This window comes from Pholis gunnellus (genome assembly GCF_910591455.1).
Source record: "Pholis gunnellus genome assembly, chromosome: 13".
NCBI classification, from domain to species: Eukaryota; Metazoa; Chordata; class Actinopteri; order Perciformes; family Pholidae; genus Pholis; species Pholis gunnellus.
Window position 1 is genome coordinate 1081678 of NC_136540.1, and position 18978 is coordinate 1100655.

At 42.6% G+C, this 18978-nt stretch overlaps 3 protein-coding genes across 4 annotated transcripts; 1 reads left to right on the plus strand and 2 right to left on the minus strand.

Moving 5' to 3' along the window:
• Positions 1-258: 258 nt before the first annotated feature.
• On the minus strand, positions 259-6717 carry pgap2 (post-GPI attachment to proteins 2). 2 transcript variants are annotated; one of them, XM_079171119.1, is made up of 6 exons: positions 6409-6717; positions 5759-5927; positions 5012-5261; positions 4673-4779; positions 2483-2591; positions 259-2357 (listed from the first exon to the last, which is right to left on the minus strand). In XM_079171119.1, the coding sequence occupies exons 2-6, from the start codon at positions 5924-5926 to the stop codon at positions 2227-2229; spliced, it is 765 nt and encodes a 254-aa protein (XP_079027245.1). In that variant the 5' UTR covers position 5927; positions 6409-6717; the 3' UTR covers positions 259-2226. The 2 variants fall into 2 exon arrangements, with proteins under 2 accessions (XP_079027245.1, XP_079027246.1); XM_079171120.1 differs by lacking the exon at positions 6409-6717 and adding an exon at positions 6313-6351.
• A 1134-nt stretch (positions 6718-7851) lies between these two features.
• On the minus strand, positions 7852-11785 carry LOC306705432 (uncharacterized protein). Its single transcript, XM_079172188.1, has 4 exons — positions 11304-11785; positions 10399-10604; positions 8596-8710; positions 7852-8037 (listed from the first exon to the last, which is right to left on the minus strand). Exons 1-4 carry the CDS (start codon positions 11760-11762, stop codon positions 7864-7866), a joined length of 954 nt encoding a protein of 317 aa, XP_079028314.1. The 5' UTR covers positions 11763-11785; the 3' UTR covers positions 7852-7863.
• Positions 11786-13991: 2206 nt separating this feature from the next.
• timd4 (T cell immunoglobulin and mucin domain containing 4) lies at positions 13992-17820 on the plus strand (the record flags this gene model as incomplete). The annotated part of the gene is made up of 8 exons (XM_079171849.1): positions 13992-14061; positions 14990-15168; positions 15792-15954; positions 16028-16108; positions 16398-16477; positions 16724-16835; positions 16963-16996; positions 17736-17820. The coding sequence occupies 8 exons, from the start codon at positions 13992-13994 to the stop codon at positions 17818-17820; spliced, it is 804 nt and encodes a 267-aa protein (XP_079027975.1).
• Between the last annotated feature and the right edge of the window lie 1158 nt (positions 17821-18978).

The window sequence follows — 18978 nt, forward strand, 5'->3', positions numbered from 1 at the left end:
AAATACAACATACACATTAATGCAGCAGTAATATTAATGATCACATAGTTCTACTGCCGTATGGTTTTGAATGCAGTACTTTTACTTGTAGTGGTATTAGTACTTTTACTTGTAGTGGTATTAGTACTTTTACGTGTAGTGGTATTAGTACTTTTACTTTAGTAGAAGATCTTCCTCCATCACTGCCTCTAACACACCGACACAGATACTAAAATCTGAGACAGAAACAGGAATGTTGTTGTTGTTGTTGTTGTTTATTATTGTCAAATAAACATGTCAACACTCAGACAGACGTCTTCAGCTCATTACAACCTTTATATGATAAGATGATTAAATGATTAAATATCCACAGTCTGAATGAAAACCACATGACTCTGATGAGTCTGTAATGTCCCAAAAAGGCCACCGTACGAGAGAAACTCTTTTGATTTTGGGAACAACGGGACATTTCTGTGTATCTGACAAAACTAACAGAAGACTCGTGTTTAGTTTTTACCGGTCTGATTTCTAATTTAACCTTAAAGTGACGAGTCAGCTGATTGTTAAATAAATCATTTCTTTTGGTTGTTTCACAATAAAAGACCTTCACGTTCAAATGCACTTATTATGAAACACATGCAGGAAGTGTTATGTTAGTTATTAAAGGAGCTTTAAAACCATCTTCACTTTACTGCAGAGTTCATTTTGGCACCAAATGTAGATTTAGTTTCAGCCCTTTGAGGAAAATGTAGATTCGTTTGAATTGAAGTTGAATTTTTATATTTTTACGGAAGACTAGCGGTGCCACGTTTAAGGACAAAAAAATAAAAAATAAAAAGATATTTTTTACATTTTGATAATAAATCAAGCTAATAGAGTTCGCGAACATAAATTGACATTTCGTCTTTATTTTTGACAATAAAAATCTTCCTCCTTTCGTATTTTTTCATTGTCTCTGGCGCTGAAACTCTTGCGTACGTTTCTTTACTGAAGTTTCTGTCGTCGTCTTTTCATTTTTGTGTTTGCTAACCGTTCCGTTTCTCCTCCTCATGTTGTCAACAAATTATGTTTTGACATAGTTGTGGTTGTAAATAATATAAATAGGCATCAGTGTTTTATAACTGTAATTTTCACAGAGCTGCTAACGATGCTAACGATGCTAACGACGCTAACCACGTTTAGTGTTGTGAAGCTGAAGGAGAAGCCCAAACAGAGCGGTGAGGAAACAGACCCGTCTCTTTGTTTCGTGTCCCGTCAGGATGTCGACAATGAGCCGTGAACATGCGAGTCCAGTTTAGTGTTGGCGAGTAAACACCACAGCTGACGGAGTAAATAAATCTCCTCCGTTTATAACAGACGAGCCGTATTTACAGCTGTCGGATATAAAAACGTCCATTTGTTTAAACGGGAGCTGTGTTTCAGACCGAAGAGAACAACATGGGGATGAAATGAGAATCTTCTCTTCCTGGTTTTCATCTGAACACAACAGTTTGTTGACACCATTTAACTAGTTTTCTGTATTTATTGAGTTTTTAAAGGGAATAATATAAATAACGTCTAGACCTTTGTTATATTTGTTGTTGAGTTGTGTACTTACATCATCTTAAATGTTTACGTCGAGTGAAGCCAGAGCTTCACGTGTTAAAGCTGCATTCTCTCTAGTGTCCACCAGGGGGCGACTCCTCTGGTTGTATAGAAGTCTATGAGAAAATGACTCTACTTCTCTCTTGATTTATTACCTCAGTAAACATTGTAAACATGAGTTTATGGTCTCAATCTCTAGTTTCAAGTCTTCTTCAATACAGCATGATGTTCATTTAGTAAATGATGGTCCATTTAGAGTCAAACAGACCATAAAGCAGGGGATGCTTTAGGGGCGGGGCTACACAGTGATTGACAGGTCTCTACGTCACTCCTCCTCAGTCCAGATGTGGTCACTTCCTGTTCACTGGTTGCAAAAAAAAAATCCCCAGTCCACAAACCAACGGGTGACGACTACGTCCACTTCTTCTATGAAGTCGATGTTTTAAACAGCAAGTACAGGATGAAACACGTTGGTGTCGCTGCTGAAGATTATAAAAAAACACGACGTCACGAGTTCAAAAGAACTCCAGTGTCTTTGGAATGATAAAAAAAAGTTTAATCTCACCTGCAGCACTGACATAACAAAAATGTTCATGACGCCGCTTTTATGTTAAATAGAGTTTTTTAGAGTTCCTGTCACCTGTCCACAGGTGAGGTCGCCGCTCAGTACCGCTTGTCCTCGGGGGGCGTGGCCACGATCACCTCTTTGCTCCCGAAGTCCCAGAAGGCCGTCATGTGGAAGGCCATGTTGGAGAAGACCACCAGGTATTCACAGAGGGCGAACAGGGTGTAGACTGGAGAGCACAGGGAGCACCAGTGAGTCATCACCAGTGACTCATCACCAGTGACTCATCACCAGTGAGTCATCACCCCCCCCCACACCCACGTCAACAAACAACAGCTGATCCTGAACGCTCACCTCCGGTCTCACAGAACTCGTTGTGGCGTCTGAAGAAGTACGCGGCGGCCAGACAGCAGCCGACGTTAAACAGGAAGAGACGCAGCTTCCAGCGGAACGACGTCACTTCCTGGAGAGAGGATTTTAAAAAACGTATTTATAGATTTATAGATTAAGTACAGACGTGTGACGAGAAACTAAGATGCTAATTATTGTCTCAATTAAATGTCGTAAACAGCGACTACGTTTACACGCTCACTCATATTCCACGAGTATTCTGAATAAGACAATATTCTGAATTTAACGTGTTTCATGTAAACATCGTATTATGTTTGTATATTCTGAATTATTGTTTATGGATCATGTTCCTGTTAAAACACATGTGATGTGTTGATATTGTTCAGGTTCTACGATCATTCTCTGGACATTTATACAATGAATCGATGATCAGAATAGTTGGCGGTTATCTGGCGACGCTTTGGTTCTTTAACAACCAGAAATATCTGAGAGTAAAAACAAAACAAAGGATTCAGCGTCACAATAAACGACTTCTTAAACTGCAGACGGTTCCTGAGAATCTTCATGTTTGGAAGTTTTCTTCAGTAATCCGGTGATCGTTGACTCGACATTTAAGGATGAAGTGCTTCTTATAGATGATTCAGCATGAATTTAATTCACTTAATGGTAATTATTAAGCCTCAGAGTGTCTCATCGTCCGGTCAAAACACAGATATTTACTGTGATGAAAACCTGAGAACACACGAGCAACTAACTCAATGTAAAGATGAATAAAACTTAGATTTGTTATCATAAAACAGTTGTTATGACGCAGAGTGTTCACAGGGTTAAGTAATCAAAAGGTTCTCCAGGATGTGTGGGAACATTGACGACATTAAATATTAATATTAATCAGCTGGTGGAGGATTCCTGGAAGCTCAGCGGTCACATGACGCGAGCAAACAGGAAGTACCGGAGCTTAAGTGAAACAGGGAAGCACCGAAATAATCCTTCAGACAGAAGTTACGTCTGGAACGTACTCGTGGTTTCTAATGACTGTTGATGTAAAAACCTGATCGTCTTTATTCAAACAAGAAGACGTCAGTTTGTAGGAAAGAGACAAACATTGACCCCAGAACCTCCTGAAGGACCTCGTGGTCTGTGCAGCACTCTTCTTCAAGACCACAACGCCTCGTAAAATATTCATTAAACATCCTCAAGAACCTCTTCAAGCACTCTTGAATCCTCTCCTCAACTCCTAAATCCTCTTCAAGAACCCACGAGGCACCCTCTGTGCTTCCTAGTATGTCCTCAAGCAATCCTTGAGCCTCTTCAATGACCCCAGAAACGAGCTTTCCTCTACAAGCTCCTCAAAAAACACGGAAAAAAACTTCCCAAAAACACCACGAGGAACTCTGCTCAAGGATCCCTAAAAACCTCCATGAGCACTCAAGGACCAACAGAACCGTCCCAACGTTTCCTGAGTCATCTTCTGGGTCCACTAGAACCTTAAAGAGGGCATCAGAACCACCTCAGGAACCACATGGTCCTCCTCAAGAACCCGAAGAACCCCCTCAAGTACCATTGGACCTCTTCAATCCTCTCCTCAACCCTCTTCAAGGACAACTGAAGCCCCCCTGGTACTTCTTAGAATGTCCTCATTTAATCAAGTACCGCAGAATCTTTTCAAGGATCCCTAAAAACCACCACGAACCATGAACACTCTTCTGGGTCCACTAGAACCACCTCATGAACCACATGGTCCTCCTCAAGTACCACTGGGGCCTAAACCAGAACCGTTAGAACCCCTCAAGCACCTTTCAAATCGTTAGGGAGCGTCCTCAAGCACTCTTCAAGGTCTGAATGAATGTGGATTCAAAAGGGACCGGCTCTGTGCTCATGAGGTGGATCTTTGGCTCGCTGGCGCCCTCTGCAGGCGAAGCTCAGCACTGATCAAATACAAATATAATGTTGTATAAATATAAAGTGTTTTTAGCAGCTGCTGTTTGGGTTTGATGAATGTGAACACTAGAGATTATTATAACAAAGTGTAAAGACAAAAGTTGATGATGATAAATATGTTAGTCTGTGATCTACAGGCCTGTTGGAGGTATTCGGGTTAATAAAAGGTGAGAAAGGTGAAATAACGGTGACGTGGAACGTTGATGTGGTGCGTTCAGCTCAGAGCAGCTCGGTTACAGGTGGTGCGTTTACCTCCGGGTTCACATAGTGTCTCCTGATCACCTGCCACAGTCGGCACGTAATGAGCATGTGCAGCAGCGAGCTCCCGATAAACACGACGAAACCGTTTTTATGAGCACCTGCAGCACACAAACGGGTTATTAGAACACTTTCATCTCACGCACGCACGCACGCACGCACACACACACACACACACACACACACACACACACACACACACACACACACACACACACACACACACACACACACACACACACACACACACACACACACACACACACACACACACACACACACACACACGGTAATAAGCCATCTAAAGATTTTAGAAAAGGTTATTGTACTCACTGTAGGTTTCGGTGGAGGACACGTACGTGAGCAGCAGCAGGCCGGTGTTCTCGGCGAGGCTGCTGAGGAGCGCCAGTCCGCTCAGCAGCAGCTCCGGCAGCCTCTTGGAGAAGCGGCCGCGGTAGAAGCTGAAATAGGCGACGGACACCAGGTAGCGCGGCGCCGAGTGGAGGCCGACGGAGCAGCGCCAGATGTAGCGCTCGGGGACGCGGCTGATGGCGGCGCTGATGGACGGGAGGTAGTTTGACACCTGAGGGCCAAAAAGGACAAACACGGACGATTATTTCAGCTGTTCTAACAGGAAACACAGATCATATCTCTTCTACTATTAGATCTGGTCATCATTTAATGGTTTGTATTGTTTAAAAGTCAGTAATCTCCAGAGAGAACGCTTGATTATATGATCTACATGTCTGTTATCTTGTAGAAAGTCTCTTTAGTTCAGTAGACAGAGAATAAAGCTCTGTTCAAAGAAACAAAGATCCTCTGAGCAACAGATGAACAAGAAGAGAAGATTTAAACAGGATTTAAACAGGAACTGCTTCCTGTTTCAGTGTCAAGAGTTTCACAATAAAAGCATCCTAGAACAAGCTGGCATGAACACAGTAGAAACAGAAGGTTAGTGCAGAGTTACTGCTGGAACATCAGCTGAACGCATCACAGTTTAAACCTCTTCAATCAGAGGGACTAACTCTATATTCAGAGCTCCGTTATGGCTTCTTCTGTGACACCAGGGCGATCGCTCACATGACAGTGTGTGTACGTGGCGTCCTCAAAGTGGTACACGAGTGAGATGAAGAGGCAGGCGATGAGGCCGGTCAGAGGGAGCAGCACCGTCCCCACAGCGAAGCTGGTGAAGGGGAGCCGGACGAGGGGCCGGTCCCGGTCCAGGCTGCCGTAGGGCCCCTGGAGCATCCTGGGTAAACACAAACACAACTCAGATAGTTCTACAGATGTGAATGCTGTTGTTGTTGACATACTGTATGAAGTAGGGCTATGTCAGTGGTGGAGGAAGTAAAAGTACACACACCAAACTGTGAAAATACTAAAAAGTACAATATGTACCTCTGAGATGTAGTACAGTATAAAGTACAACATGTACCTCTGAGATGTAGTACAGTATAAAGTACAACATGTACCTCTGAGATGTAGTACAGTATAAAGTACAATATAGTTGAGGAGAAGTATTAAGTTGCACAACATGGAAATACTCAACTAATGTACAAGTACCTCTTATTTTTACTCTAGTAAATGACGTCAGGTACATTCCTCCACTGGTCTACGTCATCAGTTATGTTTACCTGTCCAGGTGATGCCGTGAAGTTGACGTGACGTTATCTTCCACAGGTTATTGTTAGCTAACAGTTAGCTTCAGGCTATCAACATAAGACACTCACCTTTACCGCGCCACAGGCTCGTGCGACCACGTGCACCGCCTCACGCGCATTTGTCCACCTTCAGCTCGAGTTAAGCCCAAGGAGCTAATAACTCTGTTAGCTTAGCGTCGGGAGCTAACGAGCTAACATAGATAGCTAACGTTAGCTACGAACTTCCGTCGGCTTTTAATTTGTAAAACAGTTTCTTAGCCAAATATGTTAGTTCTCCAAAAAAAGCTGTGTTCAGTTTAAAGTCGCTGACATCTTTTATATGTTTGTTTTTTGTTCCGTTATTTGTTTTAACGATTCTCTTCCTGGACTTTGCTCCAAATCACCGGCATCAGGCTAGCTACGATAAGGCGAACAACTTCCGGTCACGACAACCTTCAGAATAAAGGTCTCTCTTACGTGTCTTCGTTATTTGACCGTAGACATTGTTGCAGGAACAAGAACAGCGCATTGTGATTTAATAAATAACAATAATACAGACAATAACAGAAACGCTACAGTAACCATGAACAATACATAAATAAACAAGTGCATAAATATATAAATGGGTGAAATTAAACTAAAGAAGTTTGCATTTTAGGGGTCAATAAATCAAGATTCCAAAGAAAAGAGAATTTAACTATTTTTCTGACATATATTATTATTTGTAATGTATATATATACATATAAATAATACATATATATAATAAACATACATATATATATATATAATACATAATAATTCATACACACCTACCTAAATGAATATACTTTATCTGGGTGGTGGGGGTTAAAGCGTCCACCGTCTCCTGGATCACTGACTACCTCACAGGCAGACCACAGTTTGTCGGACTGGGCCGTGTGCTGTCTGATACGGTGGTCAGTGGTACTGGAGCCCCACAGGGAACTGTTCTGTCTCCCTTCCTGTTCACCTTGTACACCACTGACTTCCAGTACAACTCGGGGTCATGCCATCTGCAGAAGTTCTCTGATGCCTCTGCAGTGGTCGGGTGTATCAGGGACGGACGGGAGGAGGAGTACAGGGCAGGAGGGGAGGACTTTGTGGAGTGGGCCGGTAGAAATCACCTGCTCACCAGAGAGATGGTGGTGGACTTCAGGAGGAAGACGACGGCTCCACAACCGCTGAGAGTTCTGGGAGAGGATGTGGACATGGTGGAGGAGGACAAGTTCCTGGTGTCTCCATCAACAACAGACTGAACTGGAAGACCAGCATCAACGCCGTGTACAAGAAGGGGATGAGTCGACTCTTTTTCTTGAGGAAACTTCAATGTGTGCAGCAAGATGTTGGAGATGTTCTATTAGTCTGTTGTGGTCAGTGCACTGTACTTCTCCGTATACATCTATCTATCTATCTATCTATACACATACGACCCGACTATTGTATCTCAAGCTTATAATTCCTATAAATAGAACAGCGCTGACTCTGATTTGAATATATTCCTTTATTCTGTTGTATTTGACAGTTCATTATTCTGGGTCTTCGTCTTTCTCCAGTGGTGACGGGTTGTCGGGCCACAAGCCTTTAACAGCCTCTTCAGCTTTTGGGAAGTCTTCAAATTCGACACCACGCATCAGTCCAGGCTTTTCTGCTTTGCAGAACTTGAGGTTCTTTCTCAGTCGGCCGGCATCAAAGTTCAGCACCTAAAGCAGAAAAAGAACAAAAGAAAATGACTGCAGGCTAATTTACTCACATTATATATACAGAGTGTATCTACAGTGGAGCTCAGTAAATATCCTAAGATCAGTATCTACATGTGCACTCCCTCATTTCAGCTCTGATGACGCTCTGATAACATGTATGCCTAAAGATGCATTCAAGTCATGGTGTAGTCACTGGAATTCAAAATGAAGAAATAAAAAGCTTGAGCTATTTATTTGTGTACATCACTTTCAGCTCCAGGTTACAACTTGTGAATATTTTCAGCAGGAATAAAACATTGAAGTTCTTATGTTGGCTACAGTTCACCTGAGAAAAGCTGCAGGAATAAAATCAAACTGACCCCTAAAATGTATTTGAGTCAGTCATAAATAAACTTCACCTTTTTTAAGTTGAAGTCTAAATGCATGTATCTGCCCAGAACCTGCAGAACCACTTGGGACATCCCGACCCAAGTGGATCCGGACAGAAAAGAAGAAACAACAAAGACTAAAAAGAGGATGGGACTGTCTGTTAAGAGTGGGAAGAAGTGGTGAAAGTACCTGGTCGTCCACATGCAGAGCGACAGCAACATTATCCCAGACATAAAACTGAGGATAGTAGTATACAGGCTCAGCTGCCATCTGCTTTTCATCACGTCTCAGGACCAACTCATAGCTGACGAAAACAAACAGGTGTCAGTAATAACAGTAGGACAGTTGAGTGTCTGTGCTTAGTTCAGGTGTCTGTAATAACAGTAGGACAGTTGAGTGTCTGTGCTTAGTTCAGGTGTCAGTAATAACAGTAGGACAGTCTAGTGTCTGTGGTTAGTTCAGTGTCTGTAATAACAGTAGGACAGTCTAGTGTCTGTGCTTAGTTCAGTGTCTGTAATAACAGTAGGACAGTCTAGTGTCTGTGGTTAGTTCAGTGTCTGTAATAACAGTAGGACAGTCTAGTGTCTGTGCTTAGTTCAGTGTCTGTAATAACAGTAGGATAGTTGAGTGTCTGTGCTTAGTTCAGTGTCTGTAATAACAGTAGGACAGTCTAGTGTCTGTGCTTAGTTCAGGTGTCTGTAATAACAGTAGGACAGTTGAGTGTCTGTGGTTAGTTCAGTGTCTGTAATAACAGTAGGACAGTTGAGTGTCTGTGGTTAGTTCAGTGTCTGTAATAACAGTAGGACAGTCGAGTGTCTGTGGTTAGTTCAGGTGTCTGTAATAACAGTAGGACAGTCTAGTGTCTGTGGTTAGTTCAGTGTCTGTAATAACAGTAGGACAGTCTAGTGTCTGTGCTTAGTTCAGTGTCTGTAATAACAGTAGGACAGTCTAGTGTCTGTGCTTAGTTCAGTGTCAGTAATAACAGTAGGACAGTTGAGTGTCTGTGGTTAGTTCAGTGTCTGTAATAACAGTAGGACAGTTGAGTGTCTGTGGTTAGTTCAGGTGTCTGTAATAACAGTAGGACAGTTGAGTGTCTGTGGTTAGTTCAGTGTCTGTAATAACAGTAGGACAGTTGAGTGTCTGTGGTTAGTTCAGTGTCTGTAATAACAGTAGGACAGTTGAGTGTCTGTGGTTAGTTCAGGTGTCTGTAATAACAGTAGGACAGTCGAGTGTCTGTGGTTAGTTCAGTGTCTGTAATAACAGTAGGACAGTCGAGTGTCTGTGGTTAGTTCAGTGTCTGTAATAACAGTAGGACAGTTGAGTGTCTGTGGTTAGTTCAGTGTCTGTAATAACAGTAGGACAGTCTAGTGTCTGTGCTTAGTTCAGTGTCTGTAATAACAGTAGGACAGTCTAGTGTCTGTGCTTAGTTCAGTGTCTGTAATACCAGTAGGACAGTCTAGTGTCTGTGCTTAGTTCAGTGTCTGTAATAACAGTAGGACAGTCTAGTGTCTGTGCTTAGTTCAGTGTCTGTAATAACAGTAGGACAGTCTAGTGTCTGTGGTTAGTTCAGGTGTCTGTAATAACAGTAGGACAGTCTAGTGTCTGTGCTTAGTTCAGTGTCTGTAATAACAGTAGGACAGTCTAGTGTCTGTGGTTAGTTCAGGTGTCAGTAATAACAGTAGGACAGTCTAGTGTCTGTGGTTAGTTCAGGTGTCTGTAATAACAGTAGGACAGTCTAGTGTCTGTGCTTTGTTGAGTGTCTGTAATAACAGTAGGACAGTCTAGTGTCTGTGGTTAGTTCAGGTGTCAGTAATAACAGTAGGACAGTCTAGTGTCTGTGCTTAGTTGAGTGTCTGTAATAACAGTAGGACAGTCTAGTGTCTGTGGTTAGTTCAGGTGTCAGTAATAACAGTAGGACAGTCTAGTGTCTGTGGTTAGTTCAGGTGTCTGTAATAACAGTAGGACAGTTGAGTGTCTGTGGTTAATACTCACTTATGTGTCTCACACATGGCCTCAGACCTCCAGATGAAACAGCCATCTTTATAAACACAGACAGCGTTTGGGTCGTCGGGCAGCAAAGGATATTCTGAGAACTTCTCCTGATTGGCCGGACTGTGCACCACCACGGCATACATCACTTCCTTTTTGTACAGGTGGGTCGTATACATCCGCATGACGGGCGGCTCACCGGAGCAAAACTGTCGACAATGAAAAAGGTTTTGATGGACGACCACTAAAAAATTCACCCGTAATGAACTGAGGAAAGAGCTGACGTTGACGATGTGGTGGAAAAAAAACGATTCAATAGTACCGAGTGAGTCCTATAATACTGAATACTGAAACAAGAAACACTGAGGAAAGAAGTTTGTCTTTAATGTATTTATTCTCTGGCCAGAGAAGGCTTTCATGCAGGAGGAATCAGACAGAGTCTCTCTCGCTTATAGGCGTCTCAGCACACAGTGGGGGTAACATCAGGTATTTACATTATAATAATTGATCAGTCTGAAGCCCTCCAGTCATCCTCTTCCTCTTCTGACCCTTCTCACACAAAGACATGTGCCTCTGTTACCTTTGAGTACCCCTGGGAATCTTCACACCTCAACACTCTCCGGTTAAACTGCACCCCCGTTCTGTTACTCCCTCTCATCAAAGCAAAGACAGAGACAACACACATGGTGCTGTTACCATATGTGTCTTATGTCACATATATAGTGTTGTTAGTGAGTAAGGCACTTAAACTAAGTCACAGTAGAAATGTACTAGCAGAGGGACAATTCTCCATCACATCAGATAACTGTGTGTTCAAAGATAATAATAATAATAATAATAATGGATCTCATCTGGATAAGACCTCTTTCATCCTGGTTGTTTGATCAGATGTTTGAGACCCTCGGTACCTGCTCGCTGTAGGCCTTCAGCAGCTCCTCCAGGTTGAAGGTGAAGCGGTACGAGCCCAGCCTGGAGGTCCTCTTGAAGGCCGGAGAGGTGGCGAACTTCCCCAGGAAGCTCTGCTGCCTCTGGGCCTGCTCCTCCTCCGTCAGGTCTGGGTAGGTGGTCTCCAGGAGCTTCTTCTCAGCTGAGGTGATCTCTTCAGGTCCCACGTCCAGACTCCACCACAGCAGAGAGTCTTTGCCCAGGTTCTTGAAGCCCTCGTCCCTCCTGATGCCATCTAATCCCTTTTTGCCCGTGTCGTGTTTCAGACGACACACATGGAACTCTGGATGAGGGTACGGCGGGATGTTTTCTTTGAAGAGGTATTGGTTCCTCACTCCAGTCTCTTTCAAATCCTCCAGCTTCAAGTGCTGTTTTTCAGCTTCATGGTAATCGTGTCCTCTCTGGTTGGTTTGGCGAATCATGATCAGGTGACACAAGCCTACCGTCTCACTGTCCTCTGACTTTTGGAGAAGTGAAGTGGGAAATAAACCACACCCATTTCCTCCTACATGGTAGCACTCTGTACAAACTATTTCACTGTGCCTGTTTTTTCAAAATAAAAGCCTCTCAGGTTTGCCAGTTTGGTGGAGAAACAGACGTAGGAGGGTAAAAAACTGAAATATTTGGTGTGAATGAGTCCTGTGTTTCTGCGAGTTCTCCACACAGCCAGGGTCAGTGTGTGTGTGTGTGTGTGTGTGTGTGTGTGTGTGTGTGTGTGTGTGTCACAGATACAAAGTCCTTTTGTAGTCCAGTATTTCCCTCCAACATCGTTCATGTTCCTAAAATGATTTTATTTCAGTTTTTCTTTTCATTCGTCAGCAAAAAGACACACTTAATTTAAAACCTTAAAAGTCTAATATAACGATAAGCTAAGTAGTCAAATGCAAACTAGGAAACATTTCTGTCCAAAAGCCTCTCAAAGTTACGGATGTAGAGCGTGTTTTTATTTTCAGAGTAGCCAAAACAAAACAGCATTGAAAATGCTTGATGGATTATTTACATTAGTACGTTTAGTTAGCTTATATTTGAAAACAAAACAACAACAAAAAAGAAGATTATTAACAGGCAAGTTCTGGAAAAGTGTCGAGGCGATTACGGCTGGACTCACATCCAACCAGCCTCTTGACTTCATACATCTACTTCCTGCGTAGTTGCACCTCGCTTCAATGCTACACCGGTTACAGACAATCAGCCCAACAGTGGGCGTCCGGCCCCTCTGCCTTACGCTAAGAGATGTCGAGGCTGGAACTTCACGAGAGGAGGTAGGCTGCAAACTTTCGCCGCTGCTGACTTCCAGCAACGGAGACTAATCAAAAACGAACTGGATCCAATTAAAAGTCAAAAATAGTATTTAATAAAAAGATAGCAGATACAACTGCAACCACGAAGGTAAACAATGCAAACTGATGCACTCAATTGCAACCTAATGTTTTACAAATGCAATCTGAAATACACCATGCATGGTAATGTTCTCGAGAACAGAGTCCACGTGCAATTTCACTCACAGGTCCGACCTGGCCGGGTTCTGAAAAACGAATATTGCCGAGAACTGAAACTTTTTCTCTCAAACATTCTTTTTATGTCCTTTGATGGCCGGAAAGCGCCCCAAGCCGTCGCAAAACATAAAGGCCGTCATCCGGGGTCAGTGATTGGTTTCCGATTGATCTGACCCCTCCTCCATCGATCCGTTGCTCATCTCAGTGGCTGGTTCCTTGTGACATCACCTCTGACATCACCTCTGACCTGGGACCGCATGGTCTTACCCAGGAGTCCTCTCTGTTGTTTTATGGCCGTCTGCTTCCCTTCAGTTGTCTCCGGTTCTCCTCCTCCTTCCTTGGCCATTTGACCAGCACCTCTGTGTCCCCTTTGATGTCCCCTTTGATGTCCCCTTTGGTGTCCCCTTTGATGTCTCTGAAAAGCCTTGCCTTGAATTCCCTAACTTTCCCTGTTGGCTATTCTTTACAGTGTTTAAATCCTCCAGTGTTTATGCATTCATGATTTCAATACATTCAATATGTCAATATACTGTAACATATAATATCCTTCATGTAAACATATTACAAACATAATTCATTCTTCAGTAAATATTTTGTGACTCTTACATATTTTACATTTTATTCTTGTGACACTTCTATTCACCACTAAGGATGCTACAAATTCTACTACTTCTACTTCTTAATACTGTAATTCTCCACAGAGACCACCTCGCTAAAAAGAGAGCAGGCCGGAGTTACGGAGACTAGCTAGCTCACTAGCCGGCTATGAAGATGGTCACGCTAGATGTTGGATCTGGAGATGGTTAAGCTAGCTAGCTAACTAGGCCCCTATGTGGCCCCTGTGGTTTATGTTAACTTTTCTTCAGTGACTTTACCATCCTGGAGAGTGAGTGACTGTAGATGCTACGTCATTGTGTTCATGAACAGAAACAGAACCGGACAGATCAAATCTTTTCCAGGCCCACAAAAAAGACTGAAATGAAACATTAGTGACTTATTGAATGAATCAATGAAGACTTCATCATCGAGACGTCACACAAACACACAGTGTGTCTCTGGCCCTTCCCTCAGCTCCGTCACAGAGACGCACTGTGTTGTGGTTTAACTGGACAATGAACACACACACACACACACACAAACACACACACTCACAGGATGGCCGCCGTCTCGACTCGCCGCTGTGGAACGCCTCAGAGCTTCATCATCTTCCTCTTCCTCCTGTCAGGTGAGACAAACTGCTGACATCACAACACACCAGTGGTGGAGTGTAACTAAGTATATTTACTCTACTTAAGTACACATTTGAGGTGCTTGTACTTTGCGTGAGTCTTTTCTTTTCATGCTACATCTACTCCACTACATCTCAGAGGGAAATGTACTTTTTGCTGCACTACATTTATTTTGGTTATATCTTTGCACAGAAAACAGCTGAAACAATAGAAACAGTTGAAACAATAGTAACAGCTGAAACAATAGAAACAGCTGAAACAATAGAAACAGCTGAAACAATAGAAGTCATGAGAGAGAAACTTTAATGTGAAACTATTTTCATAGTTGAAGTCGTTTTTCGTGCAAAATCATTTGGTGTCACTTTGGGCTCTCTGTCACTATGACGTCATTCCTCAATGTTTACTGTAACGGTGTAACAGAGTACTTTTACTGGAACAGAGTATTTTCAAAGTTTGTTATTAGTTCTTTTACTGAAATCATGTATTTTTACTGTTTAACGTCATTCATTTTACTGTAAAAGAGTATTTGTAATGTGCAGTATTAGTACTTTTACAGTAATGGAGTACTTTTACTCTGTGGTAATAGTACTTTTAGAAATTATATCAGTACTTCTTCCACCACTGGTGTTATAACAAACAAGTGGGACGTTTACTGCATATATATAAATATATAGTGAATATATTTACTGCTTGATTATAAATATATAGTGAATATATTTACTGCATATATATAAATATAAAGTGAATATATTTACTGCTTGATTATGAATATAAAGTGAATATATTTACTGCATATATATACATATATAGTGAATATATTTACTGCATATATATATACATATATAGTAAATATATTTACTGCTTGATTATAAATATAAAGTTAATATTTCCATCGTTCACTCCGTGTGTACGTCCGTGTTGCAGGTGGACAGTTTTCGTCCGTTTGCGGATTTAAAGTGGCGGAAGGGGGCGTGGCCTCTCTGTCCTGTCAGTACTCTGTGAAGCGTTTCGGTCTGTGTCGGGTCTGCTGGGGCCGCGGCTGCGGAACCTTCTGGTGCAACAACATCCTGGTGCAGACGGACGAGCACGGCGTCGTCTCGAAGGTCAGGAGAACCAAACGACTAGACCTTTGTTATATTTGTCGTTGAGTTGTGTACTTACATCATCTTAAATGTTTACGTCGAGAAGTCAGAGCTTCACGTGTTAAAGCTGCATTCTCTCTAGTGTCCACCAGGGGGCGACTCCTCTGGTTGTATAGAAGTCTATGAGAAAATGACTCTACTTCTCTCTTGATTTATTACCTCAGTAAACATTGTAAACATGAGTTTATGGTCTCAATCTCTAGTTTCAAGTCTTCTTCAATACAGCATGATGTTCATTTAGTAAATGATGGTCCATTTAGAGTCACACAGACCATAAAGCAGGGGATGCTTTAGGGGCGGGGCTACACAGTGATTGACAGGTCTCTACCAGAGACGTATACGCCGTCTCTACGTCACTCCTCCTCAGTCCACATATGCTCACTTCCTGTTCACTGGCTGTAAAAAAACAACATGGCGAACTTAAGGCTTCAAAACGTCCACAAACCAATGAGTGGCGTCATGACGACTACGTCCACTTCTTATATACGGCCTGTGGTTCACACCCAAGAGTGGACCCAGTTTTAATGATCCTGGATCATCAAAGTGACCCTGACCCCCCCCCCCCCCCCCCCCCGATGCTGCAGGTGGCGGAGCGTTACCGGCTGACGGGGGACGTCCTGGACGGACAGATGGACCTGGACATCCTGAACGTGAGGCGGACGGATAGCGGGCCGTACTGCTGCAGGGTGGACGTGGACGGGATCTTCAACGACAAGAAGGTGATCATGAACCTGAGAGTGGTCAAAGGTGAGTTTATCCTCCATTACTGAACATTGGAAGTGTATTAGGAAGTATTAATCTGTTCTCTTCCTTCTCTCAGCTCCGGTCACCAGTTCTCCTCCTCCAACGACGACGACATCAGCAGCGACCGGTCGAGTCACGGAGCCGTCGGCCTCCACAGGTGAGCCACAGAACGTTCCACCGTGGAAATAAGATCAGAGTAGAACGAACAGTTCCCATTCAAATCAATACAGCAAGATGGTCAGAGCGGCGGCCATTTTTTTACGTGAATGTTGCAACGGCGATGGTCGTACCGGGCTAACGTTTGTACACATTTAGAACCGACAAGTCGCAGTCTCACTGAGGTGTAAATCAAACTTTAGATAAGTTGCAGATTCACTGAGTTTCCGTCCACTCAGCGGTAGTTAAAGCACAAATCGTGAGTTTATTTTGCGTCTATCTCGATGCAGTGAACTGGAAAACGCTGTTGTCGTCTCAGCTGGACCTTCTGAGGAGGAACTCCACCCTGCTGCGCTCCGACACAGTCACAGTGAGTAACCACGACACCGCTAACAGGAGCCGCTAACAGCTACATCTGAACACTTTTAATGGAGACAATTTAACTAAATATAAATAAACACGGGCTAAAAAGAGAATAGTTTCCTCCCTTTACGTGACATTACAACTCTCTGCTTGCTCTCCTGATGGCTTTAATGTTATTCATCATATTGGACATAAATAGCATCACATTGATAGTTTGATACTTAAGGAACTTTAAATTCTCTCTCTATGTCAGTTGGAGGACTCTCTCCCGTCTCTCTCTCTCCAGATCAACGTTCCCGTCCTCTCGCTCTCCCTCAGTGTGTTGTTCATCTTGGGGGCGGTTTTCCTCTTCCTGGCCTTTAAACGTACGTTCCTTCAGTCGAAGTCTCCACACCACGAGATTTATACAAACTAACGAAGAATATTTGTTATTTATGTGCTTTTGCTTCAAACTAAATATGAAACACACTCAGGTCTCGTTTCCTTCTCCAGGTGGAATATACAGAAGAGCCTTAAAAACCGGATGGTGAGTTAAACACGGGCTGTTAAAGCTGCCATCTTACCTTTTGTGAGCTTGTAATGACGAGCGATGCATTGTGGGAAAGTTTAGGAGCATCGCAGCAAAAAGTCGACCAAGACAGAGAGACTAACGGAGAGGAGACGGTTAAAGATTTAAGAAGCTCAAGAAGCAAAAAGTATTCAGATATTTTACTGAAAAAGGGGCGATATGTGAGATTTTAGTTTTTAACAAATTAAAAGAATGAACGAACATTATTACCAGAATGTGAAGCGGTTACCACTCTGCATGTGTGCGGGAAGACCCGACCCTGTACTCTGCCTCTGATTGGCTACAGGCATGCTAACTGCTAACGTTAGCCTAGCTATGATGCTAACCGGCGCTTCAGCGTGACTCCACGACGGCAGCTTGAGTTTTTGTTCCCGTAGTCCGAAGGAGGGCGTCCCGGTCCGAACAACGGGATTTTTTAAAGTTATATTTTTTATTTAGCAATTTCCTATCTTAGCATTTAATTCACTTCTGATCATATCAACCGTGTAGATTTAAAATATTGGCAGTTTTACAAAAAATACATATTTCTGAAATGATAATTATCGTTAAAATGTTGGCCTCTGATGAATCCCAAAATATGGGAATAGGTATAATAATAATACTAATACTGATTGGAATAGGTATAATAATAATACTTATTCTCCGTCAATGTTAGTTGAAGGGCCGCTATGTGAAGTGACCTCTGACTCTCCTCCAGCTTCTCCTCTGAAGAGCCTCCTCACATCATCTATGAGATCCGGATGAGGAGACCAGTCCAGGAGAACATCTACACTCTGGACTAGAGAGCCTCAGAGACACGGACCACGGGGAGCGCTTCATTTACATTACGTTCAGCAAATCAAACGCTCCCATCCGACCGGTGTTTCATTCAGTGAGTGAAGTGATCACCGTCAGTCTTCATCTCACTCTGTAAGCAGCGGGGAGAAAAGAAATGTTACCAAAAGCTTTTTAACTGATTTGTAAAAGCATCAAAGCCGACCTGAAACCGTCTCTTAATATAAGATATCCTCTAAAAACAGTAGAACACTGTCACGATGCTCCGTTACAAGTGAAGTTCAGTAAAAGTACTCGTATATTTTATCACTGATGAGAAACATTGTGTACATTTTGAAAGTAAATGCGTCATTTTTGAGAGCAAAATTAAAAAGGTTAGATCTATGAAAGAATTTGTCCTCTTTTGTGTTAGAAGCGGTGGAATGTAACTAATGGAAGCGTAGTCACGAGGACACGTCCACACGACTACGCTTCTATTAATAAACGCATGTTTTGCTACGTTCACACCGAGCGTCCACACGACTCCGGCGTCTTCCAGCACCGAGGAGTTTGAAAACGGGCAGCGTTGCTTTGTCTTGTCGTTGGGAAACGATGGTTTTTTAGTCACGACGCGTCCTTCCCTGGTTCGTCACGCACGTATCACGTCACCAGTGATTCATTTCAACATGGATAACGAATTTCAAGCGTTTCTTGCAGACTTGAGTACATTTATTCTCGTACTTAAGTATAATTTTGAAGTACTTGTAGCCTACTTTACTTGAGTATTTCCAGTTTATGTAGCTTCTTCAAATCAACTAATAAACTATGATGTATTATTAAGTAGCATACAGACTAAATATTCTGTATATAAAGTAGTTAAAACTAGTTCCAGCTTTATTAATACCGTCATCACTTTAATGTTGCAGCTGGTGGAGATGGAGATGGTTTTAATGACTTTATTTATTGCTTTCAGTTTAATCTACATGATCATTTTTACTTTTTTTAGTTTCAATATGAAATCTGAAAATATATTAAAGTTATTAAATAAATACTCAAGTAAAGTGAAAATGAATAGTTTGTTTCCATCTGTCTGCTTGTATCCCGAGCTGGATTGTGTCCCGATCCCATTCTGTCTGCAGGAGGAGAAACAAAGCAAGAGGCTCCGTGTACGTGTTGGTGCCGGGCGC